This window comes from Pseudophryne corroboree, chromosome 5 (assembly GCF_028390025.1).
Source record: "Pseudophryne corroboree isolate aPseCor3 chromosome 5, aPseCor3.hap2, whole genome shotgun sequence".
Taxonomy (NCBI): domain Eukaryota; kingdom Metazoa; phylum Chordata; class Amphibia; order Anura; family Myobatrachidae; genus Pseudophryne; species Pseudophryne corroboree.
In genome coordinates, this window is record NC_086448.1 from 115,395,955 (window position 1) to 115,423,473 (window position 27,519).

Consider the following 27,519-nt stretch of genomic DNA (forward strand, 5'->3'; position numbering starts at 1 on the left):
TCATAGACCGCTTCAAATGCTGTTTCTGAGTGGAAAGTTGATCCGCCCATGGCGGATTAATAGCAGGGACCATAAACTGCTGCAGTGGCACAGGTGGTCCCACAGGGGGCGTCAATTTAGTTACAAGCGTGTCTAACAACATGAAAAATGTAGCCCAAGGTGGGTCTTGTGATGCCCCAGGTGCTATTGACCCACTGGGGGGTAAGGAACCCCTGAACCTGAACTCTCAGCTGCCATATTATCCTCCGTCACGTCCACGGCCTCACTACCACGCAGTGTGGGAGAAGCTCCAGCGTTGTTGCCACGTGTAGCAGACATAACGATGTGCACAATATTGGGCAACCTGGTACAAGGTGTAGCAGCAATATACCTAGCAAGAACACTCGGTGAAGTGTGCCTATGATAGCACAGACCGGGAGTTCAAGAGATATAGGCCCTGATTCCGAGTTGATCGCTTGCTAGCTGCTTTTAGCAGCCATGCAAACGCTATACCGCTGCCCTCTGGGAGTGTATCTTAACTTAGCAGAAGTGTGAACAAAAGGATCGCAGCTTTGCTACAAAAAAAGATTGTGCAGTTTCAGAGTAGCTCGAGACTTACTCCTAGCTAGCGATCACTTCAGTCTGTTTAGTTCTTGTTTTGAAGTCACAAACACGCCCTGCGTTCGGCCAGCCACTCCTCCCCCCAGGCACAACTGCGTTTGTATCTGACAAGCCTGCGTTTTTCAGCACACTCCCGGAAAACGGTCAGTTACCTCCCAGAAATACCCCATTCCTGTCAATCACTCACCGATCAGCAGTGCGAATGAAAAGCGTCGCTAGACCTTGTGTGAAACTGCATCAGCTTTTGTGAAAGTACGTTGCGTGTGCGCACTGCGCATGAGCGAGTCCAGAACTAATGAGGGGCGGGGCCTGCACGAGAGCCACCTGTCATTATAGGTATCGGACCGGTGGCTGAGTTCTGTCCTGCAGAGACAGTCTGAAACACTTAAATGCAGCCATCATCAGTGTGGGTCAGAAGCTTGACGCAGAGACTGTATCCTGCCACAGCTTTGCCAGGCGAGCTTTGGTCCCTGCAGTGTGGGAACTATCAGCTGCTGCAGAACAGCAGTCTCAGTGCTGATCTCCCTGGCCGGGTCTCCACTCACCCTCTCAGAGATTGCAAAAGGGATTTTTCCTGCTACAGCAGCCAACCCACTGCCGAGGACCCGCCCCCTCCTGCAATCTTCCTCCTCCCCTCAGAGACAGGAACAGATTTCCCTGCTGCAGCAGGCAGCCAGAAGCCGAGGCCCCGCCCACCTCACTGCCCCCCCCCCCCCCAAGCGATCTTCCTCCTCCTCTCAGAGACAGGAACATATTTCCCTTCTGCAGCAGGCAGCCAGAAGCTGAGGCCCCGCCCATCTCATAGGCCCCGCCCCTTACAGCTCCGGCTATGTGGATCCTGCACAGAGATCCTACAGGTAAGAGCTCTCAGTACTTTCCATTTTCACAGCTCTGCCACCAATATATTACAGCATGACAAGCCTAGAAAACATAATGTTGTCACTGTATGGGTCCAATATTTTTCCTTCAAAATAACCCGATGCCAGGGGCGCCGACAGCACTGCCGGTCCCGGTAATAAAAGGGGATTTGGTCAATGGGGGAGGTGTGGCCAGAGTCTGCTTTTTCCCAAATATATAAAAAAATAAAATTTCTGTGTAACGACGTAGTGGGCACCAGTGTCAGAATCCGTGGGTGGCGGCTGCCAAGCGGGTGGTCGGGCGCGATTGCTTTCCTTCCTCTCATCATGCAGGGAGAGAGGACTGACCGCTGCTGCAGCCTCCTCCCCAGCACACAGCAGCCTGTGCAGTGCTGGGCTGGGGAGAGCGGCTGCTGAAGAAGCAGTCAGTCCCCTCTCCCTGCCCTACGTTCAGCTGTCAGCAAAGGGGAGGGTAGCGGGACCCAGGCCCCTCCTACGAGCCCGGGTAAAAAGTAGCCCGCTCCCCCACCTCTTGGCACCACTGCCTGACACAGGATGGAGCACTAAGTAACTCAAACAGCCCATACCGGAAAGTGTTTATTTGATTTACAGACCCTGTAGGCAGGGCTGGAGTGATGTGCTCAGCAAGGGCAGGAAGGCGCCCACTCTACCCACTCTGCTGCTATCACAGGCTTGCCTACCCTCCCCGTATTGAGCAGGAGGCTCCTGTTTTTTAATATAGCCTTCCACTGCACCACAAATCTTACGTGTCCTCCCGGTTTTTCACTGTCGCCTGTGAGAATCTAGACAGCACATGTGCAAGTCTGGAAATGCTGGAGGTGGGGCCTGTACGGGAGACATCATGACACATGACGTCATGTTACTTAAAGGCCAGCCACTGCGGGTTGTGGGTAGCGGTGGCCGCCTAGCAGTGCACATTCAGAGAGGCACAACTCACAGTCACTGCCATCTCTGAGCCTCACTGCGGCAGCCTCATCAGCCAGAGCAACTCTGCCAGTCTCAGATGCTGCTAAGCTGCCTGCATTGTCCCTGAGCACCAGCTTCAGACCCTACTTCTGTCCAAGTACAGCATCAGATAACTCTCAACTGCTCTCTCCTGCCGACCACTGCACTGTCAGCGCTGTGAGATTAGCAGTAGCAGCATGGTTAGGTCTAAATCCTATCTGGCTAAAGGACCCCTGACATCACAAGCATGTGACACTCTGCAACAGGGGGAGGATCAAGGTCCAAACATGGGAGCCCAAATGCACTCTTGCGGGCTTACTTCCCTCGCCACGCTTTGGGCACAGTGGCTCACTTTGCTTGCCACCTGGTTACTAAAGGCAATAGGTGGTGACGCAGATAGTGACAGTGCTATCCAAACTTCCTTGCCCCTGCCACTGGGTGTCACGTGGTTGAGAAGACAGAGGTACTTTAGCCCACTTGGATTTAGCAACAACGGTAGCAGCAGCTTGTATTCTTACACTAGCTTCCTGGGTCTGCATGCACCACTTTCAATCACTCTTTGCGGGAATCCACAGGTGCCATATAACCATCCCTGGCAATGTATATCATCTGATCGTTAACAGCATCAGGGCTTGGGTGTCAGGTGAGCAGTTTATTTGTGTCCCATGACTAAACAGAGAGACTTGGCACACTGGCCAGAGGGGATGTAGTTCACATTCCGACAGGATGCCAACAGTCACAATACCGACTGGCATCCCGACTGTCAGAATCCTGACACATTCCACCAATAAGCATTAGGGTTAGGGTGAGGCTGCGGGGAAGGGGAGGGATGGAATAGGGTTATGCTGTGGGCGGAGGAGGTTAGGGTTAGGCTGCAGGAAGGGTGGATGGGAGGGTTAGGCTGTGGGAGGGGAGGGTTAGGGTTAGCACTAGAAGGAGGGTTAGGCTGCGGGAGGGGAGGGTTAGGCAGCGGGAAGGGAGGGTTAGGGTTAGGCTGCGGGAGGGGAGGGTTAGGGTTAGCACTAGAAGGAGGGTTAGGCTGCGGGAGGGGAGGGTTAGGTTTAGGCAGCGGGAAGGGAGGGTTAGGGTTAGGCTGCGGGAGGGGAGGGGTAGGGTTAGGCTGTGGGAGGGGAGGGTTAGGGTTAGGCTGCGGGAGGGGAGGGTTAGGCTGCGGGAGGGGAGGGTTAGGCTGCGGGAGGGGAGGGTTAGGGTTAGGCTGTGGGAGGGGAGGGTTAGGGTTAGGCAGCGGGAAGGGAGGGTTAGGGTTAGGCTACGGGAGGGGAGGGTTAGGCTGCGGGAAGGGTGGGTTAGGGGTAGAGTAAGCATTACAGTACCAAAATGTGTCAGGATTATGACTTTCGGGATCCTCTACCCAACATGGCCACAGCTTTTTAGACTATTGAAACTAATGTGCAGTGCTTTTAGCTAATTACTATCTTTAAGGAGAACTCTTCATTAGATTACAGCCCTCTTCTCTAATTGTTTACTGCACTCTTTCTTATATAGTCCTATTTATCCGGACTATTGGTTGGACTTTCAAAGACACTTTTTTTATTCAATTAAACCTGAATATTCTATATTTGTAGTGGTCACAAATGTGTTAATTGGTTGCAACTATGTATCATACAACTATTTTGACGGATGGGAATATGTTACATGTTGCATTGTAACTTTTTCGATTTTTTTTTTTTAGGTATCAGCAGTTTACATCAGATTAATACATTTATGTTGTTTTTCTGTGTAAATAAATTGCTATATTTACTTAAAATAAGATTTTACTCACCGGTAAATCTATTTCTCGTAGTCCGTAGTGGATGCTGGGAACTCCGAAAGGACCATGGGGAATAGCGGCTCCGCAGGAGACTGGGCACAACTAAAGAAAGCTTTAGGTCACCTGGTGTGCACTGGCTCCCACTATGACCCTCCTCCAAGCCTCAGTTAGGACACTGTGCCCGGACGAGCTGACATAATAAGGAAGGATTTTGAATCCCGGGTAAGACTCATACCAGCCACACCAATCACACCGTATAACTCGTGATACTATACCCAGTTAACAGTATGAAATACAACTGAGCCTCTCAACAGATGGCTCAACAATAACCCTTTAGTTAACAATAACTATGTACAAGTATTGCAGACAATCCGCACTTGGGATGGGCGCCCAGCATCCACTACGGACTACGAGAAATAGATTTACCGGTGAGTAAAATCTTATTTTCTCTGACGTCCTAGTGGATGCTGGGAACTCCGAAAGGACCATGGGGATTATACCAAAGCTCCCAAACGGGCGGGAGAGTGCGGATGACTCTGCAGCACCGAATGAGAGAACTCCAGGTCCTCCTCAGCCAGGGTATCAATTTTGTAGAATTTTTGGGCTTTTACTGATTTAGGATGCGGCAGTCCAGCCGCAGAATGCGCCAGCTGAATTGTGCTACAAATCCAGCGAGCAATAGTCTGCTTAGAAGCAGGAGCACCCAGTTTGTTGGGTGCATACAGGATAAATAGCGAGTCAGTTCTCCTGACTCTAGCCGTCCTGGAAACATAATTTTTCAAGGCCCTGACTACGTCCAGTAACTTGGAATCCTCCAAGTCCCTAGTAGCCGCAGGCACTACAATAGGTTGGTTCAAGTGAAAAGCTGATACCACCTTAGGGAGAAACTGGGGACGAGTCCTCAATTCTGCCCTATCCATATGGAAAATCAGATAAGAACTTTTACATGACAAAGCCGCCAATTCTGATACACGCCTGGCCGAAGCCAAGGCCAATAACATGACCACTTTCCGCGTGAGATATTTTAGATCCACGGTTTTTAGTGGCTCACACCAATGTGATTTTAAGAAACTCAACACCACGTTGAGAACCCAAGGTGCCACTGGAGGCACAACCGGGGGCTGAATATGCCGCACTCCTTTTACAATGTCTGAACTTCAGGTACTGAAGCCAGTTCTTTCTGGAAGAAAATCGACAGAGCCGAGATCTGTATCTTAATGGAGCCTAATTTTAGGCCCATAGACACTCCTGCTTGTAGGAATGCAGAAATCGACCTAGTTGAAATTCCTCTGTTGGGGCCTTTTTTGGCCTCACACCAAGCAACATATTTCCGCCATATGCGGTGATAATGTTTTGCAGTTACATCTTTCCTGGCTTGAATCAGCGTAGGAATGACTTCCTCCGGAATGCCCTTTTCCTTTAGGATCCGGCGTTCAACCGCCATGCCGTCAAAACGTAGCCGCGGTAAGTCTTGGAACAGATAGGGCCCCTGCTGCCGCAGGTCCTGTCTGAGCGGCAAGGCCATGGGTCCTCTGATATAATTTCTTGAAGTTCTGGGTACCAAGCTCTTCTTGGCCAATCCGGAACCACGAGTATCGTTCTTACTCCTCGCCTTCCTATTATTCTCAGTACCTTTGGTATGAGAGGCAGAGGGGGGAACACATAAACCGACTGGTACACCCACGGTGTTACCAGAGCGTCCACAGCTATCGCCTGAGGGTCCCTTGACCTGGCGCAATATCTTTTATAGCTTTTTGTTGAGGCGGGACGCCATCATGTCCACCTGTGGCCTTTCCCAATGGTGTACAATCCTTTGGAAGACTTCTGGATGAAGTCCCCACTCTCCCGGGTGGAGGTCGTGTCTGCTGAGAAGATCTGCTTCCCAGTCGTCCACTCTGGGAATGAACACTGCTGACAGTGCTAACACATGATTTTCCGCCCATCGGAGAATCTTTGTGGCTTCTGCCATCGCCATCCTGCTTCTTGTGCCGCCCTGTTGGTTTACATGGGCGACTGCCGTGATGTTGTCTGATTGGATCAGTACCGGCTGGTTTTGAAGCAGAGGCCTTGCCTGACTCAGGGCATTGTAAATGGCCCTCAGTTCCAGAATATTTATGTGTAGGGAAGTCACCTGACTTGACCAAAGTCCCTGGAAGTTTCTTCCCTGTGTGACTGCCCCCCAGCCTCAAAGGCTGGCATCCATGGTCACTAGGACCTAGTCCTGTATGCCGAACCTGCGGCCCTCTTGAAGATGGGCACTCTGCAGCCACCACAGTAGAGATACCCTGGTCCTTGAAGACAGGGTTATCAGCCGATGCATCTGAAGATGTGATCCGGACCACTTGTCCAACAGGTCCCACTGAAAAGTTCTTGCATGGAACCTGCCGAATGGGATTGCTTTGTAGGAAGCTACCATTTTTCCCAGGACTCGCGTGCAATGATGCACCGATACCTGTTTTGGCTTCAGGAGGTCTCTGACTAGAGATGACAGCTCCTTGGCTTTCTCCTCCGGGAGAAACACTTATTTCTGGTCTGTGTCCAGAACCATCCCCAGGAACAGTAGACGTGTCGTAGGAACCAGCTGTGACTTTGGACTGTTTAGAATCCAACCGTGCTGTTGTAGCACTTTCCAAAATAGTGCTACCCCGACTAGCAACTGCTCCTTGGACCTCGCCCTTATAAGGAGATTGTCCAAGTACGGGATAATTAAAACTCCCTTTTTTCGAAGGAGTATCATCATTTCGGCCATTACCTTGGTAAACACCCTCGGTGCCAGGTACAGTCCAAACGGCAGTGTCTGGACTTGGTAATGGTAATCCTGTACCACAAATCTGAGGTACTCCTGGCGAGGATGGTAAATGGGGACATGCAGGTAAGCATCCTTGATGTCCCGGGATCCCATGTAATCCCCCTCGTCCAGGCTTGCAATAACCGCCCTGAGCGATTCCATCTTGAACTTGATTTTTTTTTTTTTTTTTATGTATGTGTTCAAGGATTTTAAATATAAAATGGGTCACACCGAACCATGCGGTTTCGGTACCCCAAACCGTGTGGAATAGTAACCCCGTCCTTGTTGAAGTAGGGGCACCTTGAGTATTACCTGCTGGGAATACAGCTTATTAATTGCCTCTAGCGCAGCCTCCCTGCCTGAGGGAGTTGTCGGCAAGGCATATTTGAGGAAACGGCGGGGGGGAGACAACTCGAATTCCAGCTTGTACCCCTGAAATACTACTTGAATGAAACAGCGATCCACCTGTGAGCGAGCCCACTGATCGCTGAAATTGTTGAGACGGCCCCCCCACCGTACCTGGCTACACCTGTGGAGCCCCCGCGTCATGCTGTGGACTCAGAGGAAGCGAGAGAAGAATTTTGATTCTGGGAACAGGCTGACTGGTGCAGCTTTTTCCCTCTTCCCATGTCTCTGTACAGAAAGGAAGCGCCTTTGACCCGCTTGCTTTTCTGAAGCCGAAAGGACTGTACCTGATAATACAGTGCTTTCTTAGTCTGTGAGGAAACCTGAGGTAAAAATATTTCTTCCCAGCTGTTGCTGTGGATACGAGGTCCCAGAGACCATCCCCAAATAATTCCTCACCCTTATAAGGCAGAATCTCTATGCGCCTTTTAAAGTCAGCATCACCTGTCCAGTGACAGGTCTCTAATACCCTCCTGACAGAATGGACATTACATTCATTTTGGATGCCAGCCGGCAAAATATCCCTCTGTGCATCCCTCATATATAAGACGACGTCTTTAATATGTTCTCATGTTTGACAGGGTCACCGACCACGCTGCAGCAGCACGATCTGCAGGTCTCATTCTAGTACCTGAGTGTGTAAATACAGACTTCAGGATAGCCTCCTGCTTTTTATCAACAGGTACCTTCAAAGTGGCCGTTCCTAAAACGGCAGTGCCACCTTTTTTGACAACCGTGTGAGCGCCTTATCCACCCTAGGGGATATCTCCCAGCGTAACTTATCCTCTGGCGGGAAAGGGTACGCCATCAGTAACTTTTTAGAAATTACCAGTTTCTTATCGGGGGGAACCCACGCTTTTCACACACTTCATTCATTCATCTGATGGGGGAACAAAACACTGCCTGCTTTTTCTCCCAAACATAAAAACCCATTTTTAGAGGGTTAATGTCAGAAATGTGTAACACATTTTTTATTGCCGGGATCAAGTCACGGATGTTCCTAGTGGATTGTGTATATGTCTCAACCTTGTCGACACTGGAGTCAGACTCCGTGTCGACATCTGTGTCTGCCATCTGAGTGAGCGGGCGTTTTTGAGCCCCTGATGGCCTTTGAGACGCCTAGGAAGGCACGGACTGAGAAGCCGGCTGTCCCACAGCTGTTACGTCATCCACCCTTTTATGTAAGGAGTTGACACTGTCGGTTAATACCCTTCACCTAACCATCCACTCTGGTGTCGGCCCCACAGGGGGCGACATCACATTTATCGGCATCTGCTCCGTCACCATATAAGCCTCCTCATTAAACATGTCGACACAGCCGTACCGACACACCGCACACACACAGGGAATGCTCTGACTGAGGACAGGACCCCACAAAGCCCTTTGGGGAGACAGAGAGAGAGTATGCCAGCACACACCAGAGCGCTATATAATGTGGGGATTAACACTATAACTGAGTGAAATTTCCCCAATAGCTGCTTGTATATATAATATTGCGCCTAAATTTAGTGCCCCCCCTCTCTTTTTAACCCTTTGAGCCTGAAAACTACAGGGGAGAGCCTGGGGAGCTTTCTTCCAGCTGCACTGTGAAGAGAAAATGGCGCCAGTGTGTCTGAGGGAGATAGCTCCGCCCCTTTTTCGCGGACTTTTCTCCCGCTTTTTTCTGGATTCTGGCAGGGGTATTTACCACATATATAGCCTCTGTGGCTATATATTGTGGTATTTTTGCCAGCCAAGGTGTTTTTATTGCTGCTCAGGGCGCCCCCCCCCCAAGCGCCCTGCACCCTCAGTGACCGGAGTGTGAAGTGTGTATGAGGAGCAATGGCGCACAGCTGCAGTGCTGTGCGCTACCTTGGTGAAGACTGATTTCTTCTGCCGCCGATTTTCCGGACCTCTTCTTGCTTCTGGCTCTGTAAGGGGGCCGGCGGCGCGGCTCCGGGGCCGGCGGCGCGGCTCCGGGACCGAACACCAAGGCTGGGCCTGCGGTCGATCCCTCTGGAGCTAATGGTGTCCAGTAGCTTAAGAAGCCCAAGCTGGCTGCAAGCAGGCAGGTTCGCTTCTTCTCCCCTTAGTCCCTCGCTGCAGTGAGCCTGTTGCCAGCAGGTCTCACTGAAAATAAAAAACCTAATTCTATACTTTCTTTCTAGAAGCTCAGGAGAGCCCCTAGTGTGCATCCAACCTCGGCCGGGCACAAAAGCTAGTGGGAGGAGCCAGTGCACACCAGGTGACCTAAAGCTTTCTTTAGTTGTGCCCAGTCTCCTGCGGAGCCGCTATTCCCCATGGTCCTTTCGGAGTTCCCAGCATCCACTAGGACGTCAGAGAAATAATAGAGCTGAATTGAATTTTACTTGGTTTTTATGCAAATGTCAGTGCTGCTTAAATTCTTTGTTTTGTTTTGTTGTTACCATTTATTGGGGCTGGTATCCCTTTCGGGTGTGGTTCATCAAATCGACAGTATCTAGGTCGACAATGTTTAGGTCGACCACTATAGGTCGACAGTCACTAGGTCGACATGGATGGAAGGTCGACAGGGTTTCTAGGTCGACATGTGCTAGGTCGACAGGTCTAAAGGTCGACATGAGGTTTTTTGTTTTTTTTGGTGTCGTTTTCTTCGTAGAGTGACCGGGATCCCAAATTAGTGCACCGCGTCCCCTCGCATGGCTCGTTTCGCTCGCCATGCTTCGGGCATGGTGCCTTCGCTCCGCTACCGATTCACTCGGCACACTTTACCGTTCCAATTGTAGTCCACGTGGATCGTTAAGTATGAAAAAAATTCAAAAAAAGAATTTTTTTTTGAAAAACTCATGTCGACCTTTAGACCTGTCGACCTAGCACATGTCGACCTAGAAACCCTGTCGACCTTCCATCCATGTCGACCTAGTGACTGTCGACCTATAGTGGTCGACCTAAACATTGTCGACCTAGATACTGTCGATCTTCAGACCGGATACCATCCCTTTCAGCAGCTGCTGTATAAGCATATATTGCTGTGTACCTGGAATTATTTCATATCTTCTAGTGCAGCAGTGGTCAACCCGCGGCTCTTTCGTCCTCCGCATGCGGCTCGATGCGCTCCCGGCCACCGCTGCCCGACACACCACACTCACAGCCGCAGGTCTCCAGCGGCGGTGTGTATCTTCAATTCTGCGGCGGCCCGTGAGCCAATCAGAGCTCGCGGACCGGCGCTCCTGAATGGCTGCCGGTCCGCGAGCTCTGATTGGCTCACGGGCCGGCGCCGAATTGAAGATACACTCCGCCGCCGGAGACGGAGGGTTAGGAGAGGCGCGCACTGCGCTCTCCTTCCCCTCACAGCAGCGCGGTAAGCAGCACTTTGGTTTTTTTTTTTTGGGGGGGGGGGGGGAGTGAGGCACTGTGGCGGCATATGTATCTGCACTGTGGGGGCATATGAGGCACTGTGGGGGCATCTGTATCTGCACTGGGGGCATATGAGGCACTGTGGGGGCATGTGTACCTGCACTGGGGCATATCTGGCACTGTGTGGGCATATATGGCACTGTGTGGGCATATCTGGCACTGTATGGGCATGTGTATCTGCACTGGGGGTATATCTGGCACTGTATGGGCATGTGTATCTGCACTGGGGGATATCTGACACTGGGGGCATATCTGGCACTGTGGGAGGCACTGTGGGGACATGTGTATCTGCATCGGGGGCATATCTGGCACTGTGGGAGACACTGTGGGGACATGTGTATCTGCATCGGGGGCATATCTGGCACTGTGGGGGCATATCTGGCACTGGGGGCGTATATGTATCTGGCGCTGGGGGCATATATTTATCTGACACTGTGGTGGCACCCATTTTTGGGCATTTTTATATGTATGTGGCACTGTACAACATGACTAAACAGGGTTATGACACAAGGTCACACTCCTACAAACATCATACCGAAAGGTGTGTGCACAAAAATGGGGCGTGATAGTGGCTCTTGCACTTGCCTATGGATCTTTTCTGGCTCTTTGCCTCCGACTGGTTGGCCACCACTGTTCTAGAGTGTAGCCTAAGCGGAGGCTAGTGTGCTTTATGGCAGTGTCAGTTGCATTGGTGGCCTCTTCTCCCCCCACAGTGGCCTGTTGAAATGTAAGGGAATTAAGTAAACTAGAACTGCATCATAGGGCCCGTGGTGATTGGGCAGGAGAATGGGAAGGGACTGGGTGTGGAGTGTCACAGGCATGAACTGCACTCTGAAAGGGCACTTACTGACAGTCATCCATGGCTATCAGTGAGTGCTCTCTCTGGGAAGTGCCTGTGACACTCGGTACCCAGTTTCTTTCCTTTCATCTTCCAGCATTTGGGACTTGGGTTAGTGTACAAAGGAAGCCAATCTCACAGTGGCCCAACTTAAAATGAATAAATGTTATTTGTACAGTCGTATATGCAAATTCTCATTTGTTGTGTATAATTTACCAGGGTAATTACAGAAGGGAGCATAGGATGATCTTTAAATTAATTTAAGTGACCTCACCTTGCCCACAAACCTTCCACATTGCTGGCACTGGGAACCACACAGATACGAAACCCAGCAGCTCTGCTGCAGGACACGCCCCTGAGTGGCAATAGATACGTCCATAGGTGGATCTAGACACGCCCTTTGGGTGTTACATGACACGCCCCCTCAACAGCACGCTACACATTTTGCTACCACTTGCAATCTCCCTGAAACTAGTTTTCAAAAGTAGGCAAGTATGCTCTACACTCCGATGTTAATCCTTGTGAAGCCCAGTGAACCCTGCAGCAGAAACACAGATTTTTAGTACACATGGGAGTACGAATGAGAATAAAGATGGAAATAGGCTACTGCAGCCGCAAAAGCGTCCGGGTCAGAATCACAGCCTATAAATGGAATATAAGTCTCTGGAAAGTATTAGATCATTTGAAACTACAACTAAGCAGATCATTAGCTTGTACCATTTATCTTATACATAGTGGATTGCAAATGTACTGTATGACCTTGAAGGCACGATTACCATATACACTCTTCAATCATCTTCAACCCAGTCACTTTTGGATAAAAATTTGCCACCAAAACAATTTGGACCATCCCATATAGATCCATTGTTACTGGCACATATATCAATTATGTAAAAATTGGTGAGAAAAAAAAACTGCTGGACTGAATGGTCAGCTTTTAACGTGTACAGCCAGCAAAAGATCAAATGGGGTTTCTAACAACAGTTAAAAAGGTAAAACAAAGTTTAACCGTCAGTGATTATAGCAGCATGTGAGTAACAAGCATTAGGTAATGGATTTAGCGGGAGATGTACTAAGTAGTGTACTAATCACTGCTTAGTACATCTCCCCCTCAATGCTGTTTCCGGAAACTAGACCAACACATCGAAAACATAATGAAATAAAGTAGAAGAAACGGTTTACAGTCAAAATTCTATTCTCAAACATATTGAAATGCATAAAGCTGAAACTGCACGAGGCCTCTGGATCTCTCCATTAACAGAAGACATTTGATACATACCATGTAGCTGACTGATACTCTGTGTAGGTTCACGGCCTGGCGATGGAGAGACTGCCTTAGGAACATCTCGTCTTTCATGGCATGAAAGCTTCAATATAAAAAAATAAAATAAAATACATAAATATTGATGTGCACCACATATCAGGCACCAGTCATTCAACAAATATGCATAAACATTGATGTGTGTGGAGAATGAAGGCTAGCCTGTCTGCTAATATCCCACAGCATAGCTACTGTAGCACAAATTGCTGAAGAAGTTAATGCTGGCTATGATAGAAAAGGAGATTTATGGTAGACTTACTATTGTTAAATCATTTTCTGCGAGGTACACTGGATTCCACAGGGAATACATCGGGGTGTACAGTTGGATCTTGATTCGAGGCACCAACAGGCTAAAGCTTTGACTGTTCCCAGGATGCACTGCCCTGCCTCCTCTATAGCCCCACCTCCAGGCACTGGAGCTCAGTTTTGTTAACCAGTCCAATGCAGAAGCAGGTAAGAGAGACGGTAGATGTTAGTCACATAGAACCACATTCTCACGAGAGGAGAAGGGACTAGCGGCTAATGCCATACAAACCCAAAGAAGCTAAGTGAGTCAGGGCGGACGCCCTGTGGAAACCAGTGTACCTCGCTGTCACTGACCTAGGTTGGGGGTGTTGTGAACTCGGGGGTTCTCCCGATGGTAGGGGAGAGGAACCACAGTTGGGTCGGAACAGGGATGGCTTGATATAGGTCTTCCTCATACAGGACTCTGACAGAAAAGCTTGGTGAAAATATTAAAGGACTTTATTGCAGGAAGAGAGCAACACAATGTCACATAACAGAGAAGGAGCGTATGGAGAAATGTCCAGGAAGTACTTGGGAGTGATGGTAAAAGATACTGGTGACTGAAGAACTTGAGAGCGGTGGTTAAAAGACACTGATGATTTGAAGAACTTGAGAGCGGTGGTTAAGACTCTGATGATTTGAAGAACTTGAGAGCGGTGGTTAAAGACACTAATGATTTGAAGAACTTGAGAGCGGTGGTTAAGACTCTGATAATTTGAAGAACTTGAGAGCGGTGGTTAAAGACACTAATGATTTGAAGAACTTGAGAGCGGTGGTTAAAGACATTGATGATTTGAAGAACTTGAGAGCGGTGGTTAAAGACACTGATGATTTGAAGAACTTGAGAGCGGTGGTTAAAGACACTGATGATTTGAAGAACTTGAGAGCGGTGGTTAGAGACACTGATGATTTGAAGAACTTGAGAGCGGTGGTTAAAGACACTGATGATTTGAAGAACTTGAGAGCGGTGGTTAAAGACACTGATGATTTGAAGAACTTGAGAACGGTGGTTATAGACACTGATGATTTGAAGAACTTGAGAGCGGTGGTTAAAGACACTGATGATTTGAAGAACTTGAGAGCGGTGGCTAAAGACACTGAGGATTTGTATAACTTGAGAGCGAGGGTTAAAGACACTGAGGACTTGTATAACTTGAGAGAGAGGGTTAAAGACACTGAGGACTTGTATAACTTGAGAGCGACGTTTAACCTGCAGCCCACGCTGACTCCAAGAAGCACTGGTGACTAGAGCGCAGTGGAACCCAGCAGCGGCTGGGAATGCTGGAAGCTGTGCAACAACTGACACCTGGAAATGCCGGAGACACTGGGGTATGCTACAGAGAGATCCGCCGAGGACAGAAGCACTGGCATCCACTTCAGGGGAAAAGACGATACTCAGGCGCCGAGGCGCTGCCCGGCGTCTGCCTTTGAATCTCCCGCCTTCGCTGGATTGGCGGAACAGTCTGATGACGTCACCTGCTCCCCACCCACGTGATGCCGGGTGTCATGGCGGCGCTCCTGCCCTGGAGAACCGCCGGGAGCCGCGCCAGCCAGGCGCCGGAGCCCGTGGACCAACGAAGGCGGAGGCCGCAACACAGACCAGCAGGCACGCAGGGGTAAGCGCGGTGAACGTCGCCTATGGCGTGTGAAAGTACCCCCTCCTCCAGGAGTGGCCCTCGGACACTTTCCAGGTTTTGTTGGATGTCTGGAATGGAAAACCCGCACCAGTCGGGGAGCCATAACTTCAGTAGCCTTGACCCAGCTCCTCTCCTCGGGGCCAAAACCTTTCCACTCCACCAAATACTGTAGATTCTTGTGAAGATAACGAGAGTCAAGAATAGCTTTGATTTCAAAGTCCGTTCCAGCTTCAGACTCTGCAGAGGTTGGCCTTGGGGACTTTGAATGGAACCGGTTTAAAATAAGGGGGCGAAGGATAGAAACATAAAAGGAGTTTGGTATCCGGAGGTGGGAAGGCAATCCCAATTTGCAGACAACCGGGTTCAGGACTTGTAACACGGGGTAAGGACCAATAAACTTTGGGGCGAACTTCATAGTGGGCACCCTTAACCGGAGGTTGCGGGTGGAAAGCCATACCCTGTCACCAACCTTGTATTGGGGAGCTGCTCGTCGTTTCCTATCCGCAAAGAACTTATAGCGGCCGGAAACTCTCTTGAGATTAGCATGAACTCGACTCCAAATTTGGCTGAAGTGCCGAAGAGTAGAGGCTGCAGCAGGAACCTCCTCCGGAGGACAAATGGGTAATTCAGGAACTTGAGGATGGAACCCATAATTAATGAAAAATGGGGACTCACCAGCCGAAGAGTGGTACAGATGATTATGGCCAAACTCGGCCCATGGCAACAGATCCACTCAATCATCTTGCGAAGGAGAAAGATAAACACGGAGAAAAGTCTCTAAATCTTGATTGACGCGTTCAGTTTGCCCATTGGTTTGTGGATGGTAAGCGGATGAAAACTTGAGTTTTATTTGTAAGGCCGTACAGAGAGCTCTCCAGAATCTTGCAGTGAATTGTACCCCCCGGTCAGAGACGATTTCCTGAGGCAAGCCGTGCAGGCGGAAATGTTCTCGGATAAATAACAAAGCCAACTTGGGAGCTGATGGTAACCCAGTCAAAGGTACAAAATGTGCCATCTTAGAGAAACGGTCGATAATTACCCAGACAGTATTGTGACCCTTGGAGAGTGGCAATTCGGTGACAAAGTCCATAGAGATATGGGTCCAAGGCCTCTGAGGAATGGACAGTGGATGTAATAACCCCGCAGGAGGCAAACGAGGAATTTTGTGCTGAGCACACTGAGGACATGAGTTGACATAATCTTGAATATCCTTCTTCATAGTGTCCCACCAGTAAGGCCTTCGTAGAAACCCCCACATCTTTTGAACTCCAGGATGACCGGAAAACTTGGAAACATGAGCCCACTGCAACAACCTTGGTCGAAATTTAGCTGGCACAGACATTCTCCCAGGAGGAGGACCCAAAGCGGTGGGAGCCGCTGACATAGAAACTGGACTGAGAATCAAAGCCTTCTCAACGGAATACTCCTCATCCGAAGCTGTTAAGGAACGGGATAAAGCATCAGCCTTGGTGTTAAAAGTCCCAGCCCGGTACTTAATAACAAACGAAAACCGGGTAAAGAAGAGCGCCCATCTAGCTTGACGGGGATTCAAGCACTGGGCCATCTTGAAGTACAGCAAATTCTTATGATCAGTGAAAATTGTAATTAGGTGTTTAGCACCTTCCAAAAGATATCTCCATTCCTCCAAGGCAGATTTTATTGCCAAAAGCTCTTTGTCTCCAATGGTGTAATTCTGTTCCGCAGGAGAGAATTTGCGAGAATGGAAACCACATGGATGTAACATCCCATCTGGAGCGTACTGCGAAAGCACGGCACCTATGCCTACCGAGGAAGCATCAACGTCCAAGAAGAATGGTTTTGAAAAATGTGGTTGTTGAAGGACTGGAGCGGACATAAAGGCTGCCTTTAACTGAGCGAACGCTGCTACAGCTTCGGAGGACCAATGACTTAGGTTAGAACCCTTCTTGGTTAGGGCAGTAATGGGTGCCACGATGGTAGAGAATCCCTTTATGAATTTCCGGTAGTAATTTGCAAAGCACAGAAATCGTTGTACCGCTTTCAAGGAAAGAGGCTGAGTCCAGTCCCGGATGGCAGTGAGTTTCTCTGGATCCATACGAAGCTCCGTGCCCGAAATTATGTAACCAAGAAATGGAATAGAAGGAACCTCAAAAGTACATTTGGAAATCTTGCCATAAAGATGATTCTCTCGCAATCGAAGAAGTACCTCTTTGACCTGTATTCTGTGCTCTGTGAGATTTTTAGAAAATATCAGAATGTCATCCAGATATACCACTACACTTAGGTATAGCATATACCGAAAAACTTCGTTAATGAACCCCTGGAAGACGACAGGGGCGTTGCTGAGGCCAAACGGCATTACCAGATACTCGTAATGCCCGTCCCTGGTATTGAAGGCCATCTTCCATTCGTCCCCCTGTCGGATACGTATCAAATTATAAGCTCCCCTTAAATCAAGCTTGGTGAAAACTCGGGCTCCGCGAACTCTATCAAAAAGCTCCGTAATGAGCGTCAAAGGATACTTATTCTTAATGGTGACATCATTTAGACCACGATAGTCAATACATGGTCTCAGCCCTCTGTCCTTCTTCTTCACAAAAAAGAAACCCGCCCCCGCCGGAGAAGTAGAGGGGCGGATGAATCCTTTCGGTAGATTAGACTTGATATAGTCCGACATAGCTTGGGTCTCAGGCAATGATAAGGGATAAGTGCGACCCCGAGGTGGCATTTTCCCCGGAATGAGCTCAATAGGCCAGTCCCAGGGTCTATGCGGTGGTAGCTGATCGGCCGCTTGTTCCGAGAACACGTCAGAAACCCCCCGATAGACCTACGGAATGAGCCCTTCATCTGACTTGGAAGATACACGGAGCGGATAGACTGGGGTGAGACAATTTGAATGACAAAAAGTACTCCAAGATGTTATTTGTGTCGAACTCCAGTCGACGTGATGGTTGTGAAGTTTAAGCCAAGGAAGGCCAAGAACCAGATCGTGGGGCATCTCCCGAATCACTAGGAACTCTAGGTGTTCTTGATGCAGAGCTCCCACTTGCAGTTTGATTGGTACTGTACAACTTGAAATCAGACCGTTAGAAATTTGGGTACCATTGATAGCAGTCAACGTAATAGGTCGTTCGACCGACCGTAGCTGACAACTCAGATCCTGGGCACAGGAAAGGGAAATAAAATTCCCTGCAGCCCCTGAGTCCAGCAGAGCCTTAACGGGTTTGGCTATTGACTCGGAGAACAGAGACACGGAGAGTAAACAGTCCACTGGCGGAGAAGGTTTAGAAGAAACTCCTAGCTCGACTCCTCCGGACCAAGCTAGGACTGGCCGTTTTCCGGGCGAGACTTGCAAAACTTGAGAAAGTGATCCGCAGCTCCACAGTAGAGGCAGAGTCTACCCTCACGACGACGCTGACGTTCTTCTGGGGACAGCCGGGATCGATTAATCTGCATGGGTTCATCAGGACCTGGAATAATCATTTGCTTAGACGGAAGAGATCGGACCCTTGATCGATCTGACCGACTACGTTCGCCACCTCGTTCCTGCAAGCGAAGATCCACCTTTACACAGAGCGAGATCAACTGTTCTAAAGAATCCGGCAAATCTCTAGTGACCAACTCGTCCTTTAGACGATCGGAGAGCCCGTTCCAAAAGGCAGCCCGAAGGGCAGCATTATTCCAGCGCAGTTCTGAGGCTATGGTCCGAAAATTAATCACATACTATCCCACTGAACGAGAGCCTTGTCGGACACGAAGCAAGTCTGCAGAGGCAGTGGTCGTCCTGCCGGGCTCATCAAAGATCCTCCGGAATGACGTAATGAAATTGGTGTAACTAGAAACCAATGGATCAGATCGCTCCCATAACGGAGACACCCAATCCAACACTGAACCCTCGAGCAAAGAAATAATGAATGCCACCTTGGACCGATCAGTAGGGAAGTTATGTGAAAGCAGTTCAAAATGTACCTCGCACTGATTGAGAAAACCACGGCAATTCTTTGGATTCCCATTATAGTGAGAAGGAGTAGGGAGCTGAAGGCGTGACCTGGTTCCAGAGAAGGATGGATTATTACTAGAGACAACCACTGGAGTGGGTACTGGAGCTGGGGCCGGTACTACTGAAGCCAGAGAAGTCTGAATTTGATCCAGCTGGCCAGATAATTCCTGGAGATAATGCATCACCTGGCCCTGTGCTGCTTCCTGACTTTGTACTCGAGAAATCAAGTCCTGGATGGTACTTGCCTCTGGGCTCCGATCCCCCGGGTCCATGAGGCCTGAGTATACTGTCACTGACCTAGGTTGGGGGTGTTGTGAACTTGGGGGTTCTCCCGATGGTAGGGGAGAGGAACCACAGTTGGGTCGGAACAGGGATGGCTTGATATAGGTCTTCCTCATACAGGACTCTGACAGAAAAGCTTGGTGAAAATATTAAAAGACTTTATTGCAGAAAGAGAGCAACACAATGTCACATAACAGAGAAGGAGCGTATGGAGAAATGTCCAGGAAGTACTTGGGAGTGATGGTAAAAGATACTGGTGACTGAAGAACTTGAGAGCGGTGGTTAAAGACACTAATGATTTGAAGAACTTGAGAGCGGTGGTTAAAGACAATGATGATTTGAAGAACTTGAGAGCGGTGGTTAGAGACACTGATGATTTGAAGAATTTGAGAGCGGTGGTTAAAGACACTGATGATTTGAAGAACTTGAGAGCGGTGGTTAAAGACACTGATGATTTGAAGAACTTGAGAGCGGTGGTTAAAGACACTGATGATTTGAAGAACTTGAGAGCGGTGGTTAAAGACACTGATGATTTGAAGAACTTGAGAGCGGTGGTTAAAGACACTGATGATTTGAAGAACTTGAAAGCGGTGGCTAAAGACACTTAGGATTTGTATAACTTGAGAGCGAGGGTTAAAGACACTGAGGACTTGTATAACTTGAGAGCGAGGGTTAAAGACACTGAGGACTTGTATAACTTGAGAGCGAGGTTTAACCTGCAGCCCACGCTGACTCCAAGAAGCACTGGTGACTAGAGCGCAGTGGAACCCAGCAGCGGCTGGGAATGCTGGAAGCTGTGCAACAACTGACACCTGGAAATGCTGGAGACACTGGGGTATGCTGCAGAGAGATCCGCCGAGGACAGAAGCACTGGCATCCACTTCAGGGGAAAAGACGATACTCAGGCGCTGAGGAGCTGCCCGGCGTCTGCCTTTGAATCTCCCGCCTCCGCTGGATTGGCGGAACAGTCTGATGACGTCACCTGCTCCCCGCCCACGTGATGCCGGGTGTCATGGCGGCGCCCCTGCCCTGGAGAACCGCCGGGAGCCGCGCCAGCCAGGTGCCGGAGCCCGTGGACCAACGAAGGCGGAGGCCGCAACACAGACCAGCAGGCACGCAGGGGTAAGCGCGGTGAACGCCGCCTATGGCGTGTGACACTCGCAGAAAAAGATTTAACAATGGTAAGTCTGTAATAAATCTCCTTTTCTACAGCGGGGTACACTGGTATTCCACAGGGAATAACATTTGGGATGTCCTAAAGCAGTTCCTCATGGAAGGGGATGCACAGTAGCGGGCACAAGAACCAAAGGAAGCATCCTGGGAGGCGGAAGTATCAAAGGCATAGAACCTGATGAACGTGTTCACTGAGTACCACGTAGCCGCCTTGCACAATTGTTCTGCGGATGCGCTATTGCGGGCCGCCCAAGAAGGTCCAACAGACCGAGTAGAATGGGCCTTGATAGCAGCAGGAGCTGGGAGTCCAGCCTGCGCATAAGCTTGTGCAATCACCATTCTAATCCATCTGGCAAATGTTTGATTATTCGCAGGCCAGCCACGTTTGTAAAAACCAAAAAGTACAAAAAGGGAATCTGACCTCCTGAGAGAGGCAGTCCTTTCCACATCAATACGGAGAGCCCGTACCACATCCAAAGATCGCTCTTTGGAGGCCAAACCAGAAAAGATGAAGGCCGGAACCACAATCTCCGGGTTAAGGTGAAAAGATGATACCACCACATAACCTGGGCGAGTTAGAAGAACTGCCCAGTCACGGTGCAAAATCAGAAAGGGTGGATGACAGAACAAAGCGCCTAAGTCCGACACCCTCCTAGCGGAGGCAATAGCCAACAGAAAAAATAAGATTTTACTTACCGGTAAATCTATTTCTCGTAGTCCGTAGTGGATGCTGGGGACTCCGTAAGGACCATGGGGAATAGACGGGCTCCGCAGGAGACATGGGCACTTTAAGAAAGAATTTAGATTCTGGTGTGCTCTGGCTCCTCCCTCTATGTCCCTCCTCCAGACCTCAGTTAGAGAAACTGTGCCCGGAAGAGCTGACAGTACAAGGAAAGGATTTTGGGAATCCAGGGTAAGACTCATACCAGCCACACCAATCACACCGTATAACTTGTGATAACTTTACCCAGTTAACAGTATGAACAATCACAGAGCATCAGATAAACTCTGATGAAACTATAACATAACCCTTATTTAAGCAATAACTATATACAAGCATTGCAGAAGAAGTCCGCACTTGGGACGGGCGCCCAGCATCCACTACGGACTACGAGAAATAGATTTACCGGTAAGTAAAATCTTATTTTCTCTAACGTCCTAGTGGATGCTGGGGACTCCGTAAGGACCATGGGGATTATACCAAAGCTCCTAAACGGGCGGGAGAGTGCGGATGACTCTGCAGCACCGAATGAGCAAACACAAGGTCCTCCTCAGCCAGGGTATAAAACTTGTAGAACTTTGCAAAGGTGTTTGAACCTGACCAAGTAGCCGCTCGGCAAAGCTGTAATGCCGAGACCCCTCGGGCAGCCGCCCAAGAAGAGCCCACCTTCCTTGTGGAATGGGCCTTAACTGATTTAGGCAGCGGCAACCCAGCCACAGAATGAGCCTGCTGAATCGTGTTACAGATCCAGCGAGCAATAGTTTGCCTTGAAGCAGGCGCCCCAAGCTTGTTGGAAGCATACAGGATAAACAAAGCTTGTGTTTTCCTGACCTTAGCCGTTCTGGCTACATAAACCTTCAAAGCCCCGACTACATCCAGTGACTCGGAATCCTCCAAGTCAGTAGTAGCCACAGGCACCACAATAGGTTGGTTTATATGAAAGGATGAAACCACTTTCGGCAGAAATTGTGGGCGGGTCCGCAATTCTGCTCTATCCGCATGGAAAACCAGATAAGGGCTTTTATGTGACAAAGCCGCCAATTCTGACACACGCCTAGCCGAAGCCAAGGCTAATAGCATGACCACCTTCCACTTGAGATATTTTACTTCCACCGTTTTGAGTGGTTCAAACCAGTGTGATTTCAGGAAACTCAACACCACGTTAAGATCCCAAGGTGCCACTGGAGGCACAAAAGGGGGCTGAATATGCAGCACTCCCTTTACAAACGTCTGAACTTCAGGCAGAGAAGCCAGTTCTTTTTGAAAGAAAATGGATAAGGCCGAAATCTGAACCTTAATGGAACCCAATTTAAGGCCCAAAGTCACTCCCGACAGTAGGAAGTGAAGGAAAAGGCCCAGCTGGAATTCCTCCGTAGGGGCATTCCTGGCCTCACACCAAGCCACATATTTTCGCCATATACGGTGATAATGTTGAGCCGTCACATCCCTCCTAGCCTCTATCAGCGTAGGAATGACCTTATCCGGAATGCCTTTTTCCGCTAGGATCCGGCGTTCAACCGCCATGCCGTCAAACGCAGCCGCGGTAAGTCTTGGAACAGACAGGGCCCCTGTTGCACAAGTCGGGTCCTCTGTGAGCATTTCTTGCAGATCTGGATACCAAGTCCTTCTTGGCCAATCCGGAACAAAGAGTATTGTTCTCACTCCTCTTTTCCTTATGATTCTCAGCACCTTGGGTATGAGAGGAAGAGGAGGAAACACATAGACCGACGGGAACACCCACGGTGTCACCAGTGCGTCCACAGCTATCGCCTGAGGGTCTCTTGACCTGGCGCAATATCTCTGCAGATTTTTGTTGAGGCGGGATGCCATCATGTCCACCTGTGGCAGTTCCCACTGACTTGCAATCTGCATGAAGACTTCTTGATGAAGTCCCCACTCTCCCGGGTGGAGGTCGTGCCTGCTGAGGAAGTCTGCTTCCCAGTTGTCCACTCCCGGAATGAACACTGCTGACAGTGCGCTTACGTGATTCTCCGCCCAGCGAAGAATTCTGGTGGCTTCTACCATCGCCACCCTGCTCCTTGTGCCGCCTTGGCGGTTTACATGAGCCACTGCGGTGATATTATCTGACTGAATCAGAACCGGTTGGTCGCGAAGCAGGGACTCCAATTGACGTAGGGCGTTGTATATGGCCCTTAGTTCCAGGATGTTGATGTGAAGGCAAGTCTCCTGACTTGACCACAGCCCTTGGAAATTTCTTCCCTGTGTGACTGCCCCCCACCTTCGGAGGCTTGCATCCGTGGTCACCAGGACCCAGTCCTGAATGCCGAATCTGCGACCTTCGAGAAGGTGAGCACTCTGCAGCCACCACAGGAGAGACACCCTGGCCCTGGGGGATAGGGTGATTAACCGATGCATCTGAAGATGTGATCCGGACCACTTGTCCAGTAAGTCCCATTGGAAGGTCCTCGCATGGAACCTGCCGAAGGGAATGGCCTCGTATGATGCCACCATTCTTCCCAGTACTCGAGTGCAGTGATGCACTGACACCTGTTTTGGTTTTAATAGATTCCTGACCCGTGTCACGAGCTCCTGAGCTCTCTCTATCGGGAGATAAACCCTTTTCTGGTCTGTGTTTAGGATCATGCCTAGGAGAGGCAGATGAGCTGTAGGAACCAACTGCGACTTTGGAATATATAGAATCCAGCCGTGTTGCCGTTACACTTCCAGAGAAAGTGATACGCTGTTCAGCAACTGCTCTCTTGATCTCGCTTTTATGAGGAGATCGTCCAAGTACGTGATAATAGTGACACCTTGCTTCCGCAGGAGCACCATTATTTCCGCCATTACCTTGGTGAATATTCTCGGGGCCGTGGAGAGACCAAACGGCAACGTCTGAAATTGGTAATGACAATCCCGTACCGCAATTCTGAGGTACGCCTGATGAGGTGGATAAATGGGGACATGAAGGTATGCATCCTTTATGTCCAGAGTCACCATAAAATCTCCCCCTTTCAGGCTTGCAATGACCGCTCTTAGCGATTCCATCTTGAACTTGAACCTTTTCAGGTATATGTTCAGGGATTTTAAATTCAATATGGGTCTGACCGAACCGTCTAGTTTCGGGACTACAACATGGTCGAATAATAACCCCCTCCTTGTTGAAGGAGGGGAACCTTGACCACCACCTGTTGAAGATACAATTTGTGAATTGCAGTTAACACTGTTTCCCTCTCGTGGGGGGAAGCCGGCAGGGCCGTCGGTGAGGGGGCATCTTCTCAAAGTCCAGCTTGTATCCCTGAGACACAATATCTATTGCCCAGGGATCTAACAGGGAGTGAACCCACTTGTGGCTGAACTTACGAAGGCGTGCCCCCACCGGGCCTAGCTCCGCCTGTGGAGCCCCAGCGACATGCGGTGGATTTTGTAGAGGCCGGGGAGGACTTCTGTTCCTGGGAACTAGCTGTGTTGTGCAGCTTCTTTCCTCTGCCCCCGCCTCTGGCAAGAAAGGACGCACCTCGGACTTTCTTGTTTCTTTGTTCGAAAGGCTGCATTTGATAATGTCGTGCTTTCCTAGGCTGTGCAGGAATATAAGGCAAAATATCAGAATTACCAGCTATAGCTGTGGAGACCAGGTCCGAGAACCCTTCTCCACACAATCCTCAGCCTTCCATATGTCTCTTAAGTCGGCATCATCTGTCCATTGCATATTCTACAGGACACGTCAAGCAGAAATCGACATAGCTTTGACTCTAGGACCCAGTATACTCATGTCTCTTTGGGCATGTTTTATATATATATATCTCTTAAGACAGCATCTTTAATATATATATCTCTCTCTATATCTCTCTCTCTCTCTCTATATATATATATATACATACATACTAGGGTCTCAATCTCTGCTGATAAGGTACCTGTCCACGCTGCCACAGCGCTATAAACCCATGCCGACACAATCGCCGGTCTGAGTAGTGTACCAGAATGTGCACGCTATCTGCAGGTTCCCTGAGAATAGCTGTTACGTCAGGGCTACCTTTTGGGCAAACGTGACACCCTAGGGGAAGATTCTCATCATATCCTGGCCCTAGTGGGGAACGGATACTGCCTGAGAATTCTTTGTGGGAAACTGCAGTCTCTTGTCTGGAGATTCCCGCTCTTTTTCATCATGAGAGGAGGGAAATTTACCTCAGCTTTCTTCCCCTTAAACATGTGTACCCTTGTGTCAGGGACAGATGAGTCATCAGTGATATGCAAATCATCTTTTATTACAATAATCATATATTGAATACTTTTCTGCCATTTTGGCTGTAACTTTGCATTATCGTAGTCGACACTGGAGTCAAACTCCGTGTCGATATCAGTGTCTATTATTTTGGATAGTGAGCATTGAGAGACTCTGAAGGTCTCTGCGACATAGGGACAGACATGGGTAGATTTCCTGTCTGTTCTCTAATCTTTTGTGCAATAAATTCACCTTAGCACTTAATTACACATATCCAAACATGTGTCGGCGTTGTCGACGGAGACACCCTCTCACACACATATTTGCTCCATCTCCTCCTTAGGGGAGCCTTTTACCTCAGACATGTCGACACACACGTACCGACACCACACACTCAGGGAATGCTCATCTGAAGACAATGCCCCCATAAGGCCCTTTGGAGAGACAGAGAGAGAGTATGCCAGCACACACCTCAGCGCTATTAACCCAGGAATAACACAGTAACTTAATGTTAACCCAGTAGCTGCTGTTTATATTGATTTTTGCGCCTAATTATGTGCCCCCCCTCTCTTTTTACCCTCTTCTACCGTGTAACTGCAGGGGAGAGACTGGGGAGCTTCCTCTCAGCGGTGCTGTGGTGAAAAAACATGGCGCTGGTGAGTGCTGAGGAAGAAGCCCCGCCCCCTCGACGGCGGGCTTCTGTCCCGCTTTCATGTACAATTTTGGCGGGGGCTCAGCCATATATACAGTGCCCAACTGTATATTATGCAAACTTTTGCCAAAGAGGTCTCTAATTGCTGCCCAGGGCGCCCCCCCCCCCCCCTGCGCCCTGCACCCTTACAGTGACCGGAGTATGTGGGAGTAGTGTGGGAGCAATGGCGCACAGCTGCAGTGCTGTGCGCTACCTCATATGAAAACTGGAGTCTTCTGCCGCCGATTTCGAAGTCTTCTTGCTTCTTTCACCCGGCTTCTGTCTTCCGGCTCTGCGAGGGGGGCGGCGGCGCGGCTCCGGGATCGGACGACAAAGGGTGAGATCCTGTGTACGATCCCTCTGGAGCTAATGGTGTCCAGTAGCCTAAGAAGCAGGACCTATCTTCAGAGAGTAGGGCTGCTTCTCTCCCCTCAGTCCCACGATGCAGGGAGTCTGTTGCCAGCAGAGCTCCCTGAAAATAAAAAACCTAACAAAATACTTTCTTATAGCAAGCTCAGGAGAGCTCACTAAGTAGCACCCAGCTCGTCCGGGCACAGATTCAAACTGAGGTCTGGAGGAGGGACATAGAGGGAGGAGCCAGAGCACACCAGAATCTAAATTCTTTCTTAAAGTGCCCATGTCTCCTGCGGAGCCCGTCTATTCCCCATGGTCCTTACGGAGTCCCCAGCATCCACTAGGACGTTAGAGAAATGACCTTAAGCGTAAGGCATTTAAGGTCCACAGACTCAAGAGGTTCAAATGGAGACTCTTGTAGGGCATTCAGAACGACAGACAGATCCCATGGAGCCACAGGAGGGACATAGGGAGGCTGAATCTGTAAAACACCCTGGGGTAAATTTACTAAAGTTTCTAAAGCAGAGAATTGGTGATGTTGCCCATAGCAACCAATCAGATGTTATATATCATTTTCTAAAAGGCAACGGAGAAATGATAGACAGCATGTGATTGGTTGCTATGGGCAACATAACCAATTCTCTGTTTTAGAAGCTTTAGTAAATGTATCTCCCTGAGTGAAAGTGTGAACGTCAGGAAGAGACGCAATTTTTATCTGAAACCACACCGACAAGACCTTGAGAGAGGCCAGACAAAAGCCTAAATCTAGGCCTTGTTGTAGAAAAGCCAAGAACCTGGAAGTTCTGAAAGTATATGCATCATAATTCTTACCAGCACACGAGGTGAAGTAAGAATTCCAGACCCCGTAAAAAATCAGAGCTGAAGCCGGTTTACAGGCTTTCAACATAGTTTGGATGACCACCTCAGAGAATCCTTTAGCTCTCAGGAGTGATGCTTCAAGAGCCACGCCGTCAAAGCCAGTCTGGCCAGGTCCGTGTAGACACAAGGGCCCTGAACGAGGAAGTCTGGGCATTGAGGAAGTAGAAGAGGACACTCTATCGAGAGACCCTGCAGGTCTGAGAACCAATGCCGTCTGGGCCATGCTGGAGTGACTAGCAGTAGTATTCCTTCTTCTTGCTTGAACTTCCGTAGTACCCTGGGCAGGAGTGACACTGGAGGGAACACATATGGCAGCCGAAAGTTCCATGGAATTGCCAGTGCATCCACGAACGCTACTTGAGGATCCCTTGTCCTTGCTCCGAAGACCAGAACCTTGCGATTGTGTCAAGACTCCAT

General features: G+C 49.4%; 1 protein-coding gene across 1 annotated transcript in view; it reads right to left on the bottom strand.

The window, feature by feature from the left end:
* Positions 1–27,519, bottom strand: part of C5H10orf67 (chromosome 5 C10orf67 homolog) — a 283,761-nt gene that overhangs the window by 47,765 nt on the left and 208,477 nt on the right. The window contains exon 13 of the mRNA XM_063921592.1: positions 12,880–12,967. Within this exon, the coding sequence (XP_063777662.1) occupies positions 12,880–12,967 (88 nt within the window). The remainder of the gene's footprint in view (positions 1–12,879; positions 12,968–27,519) is intronic.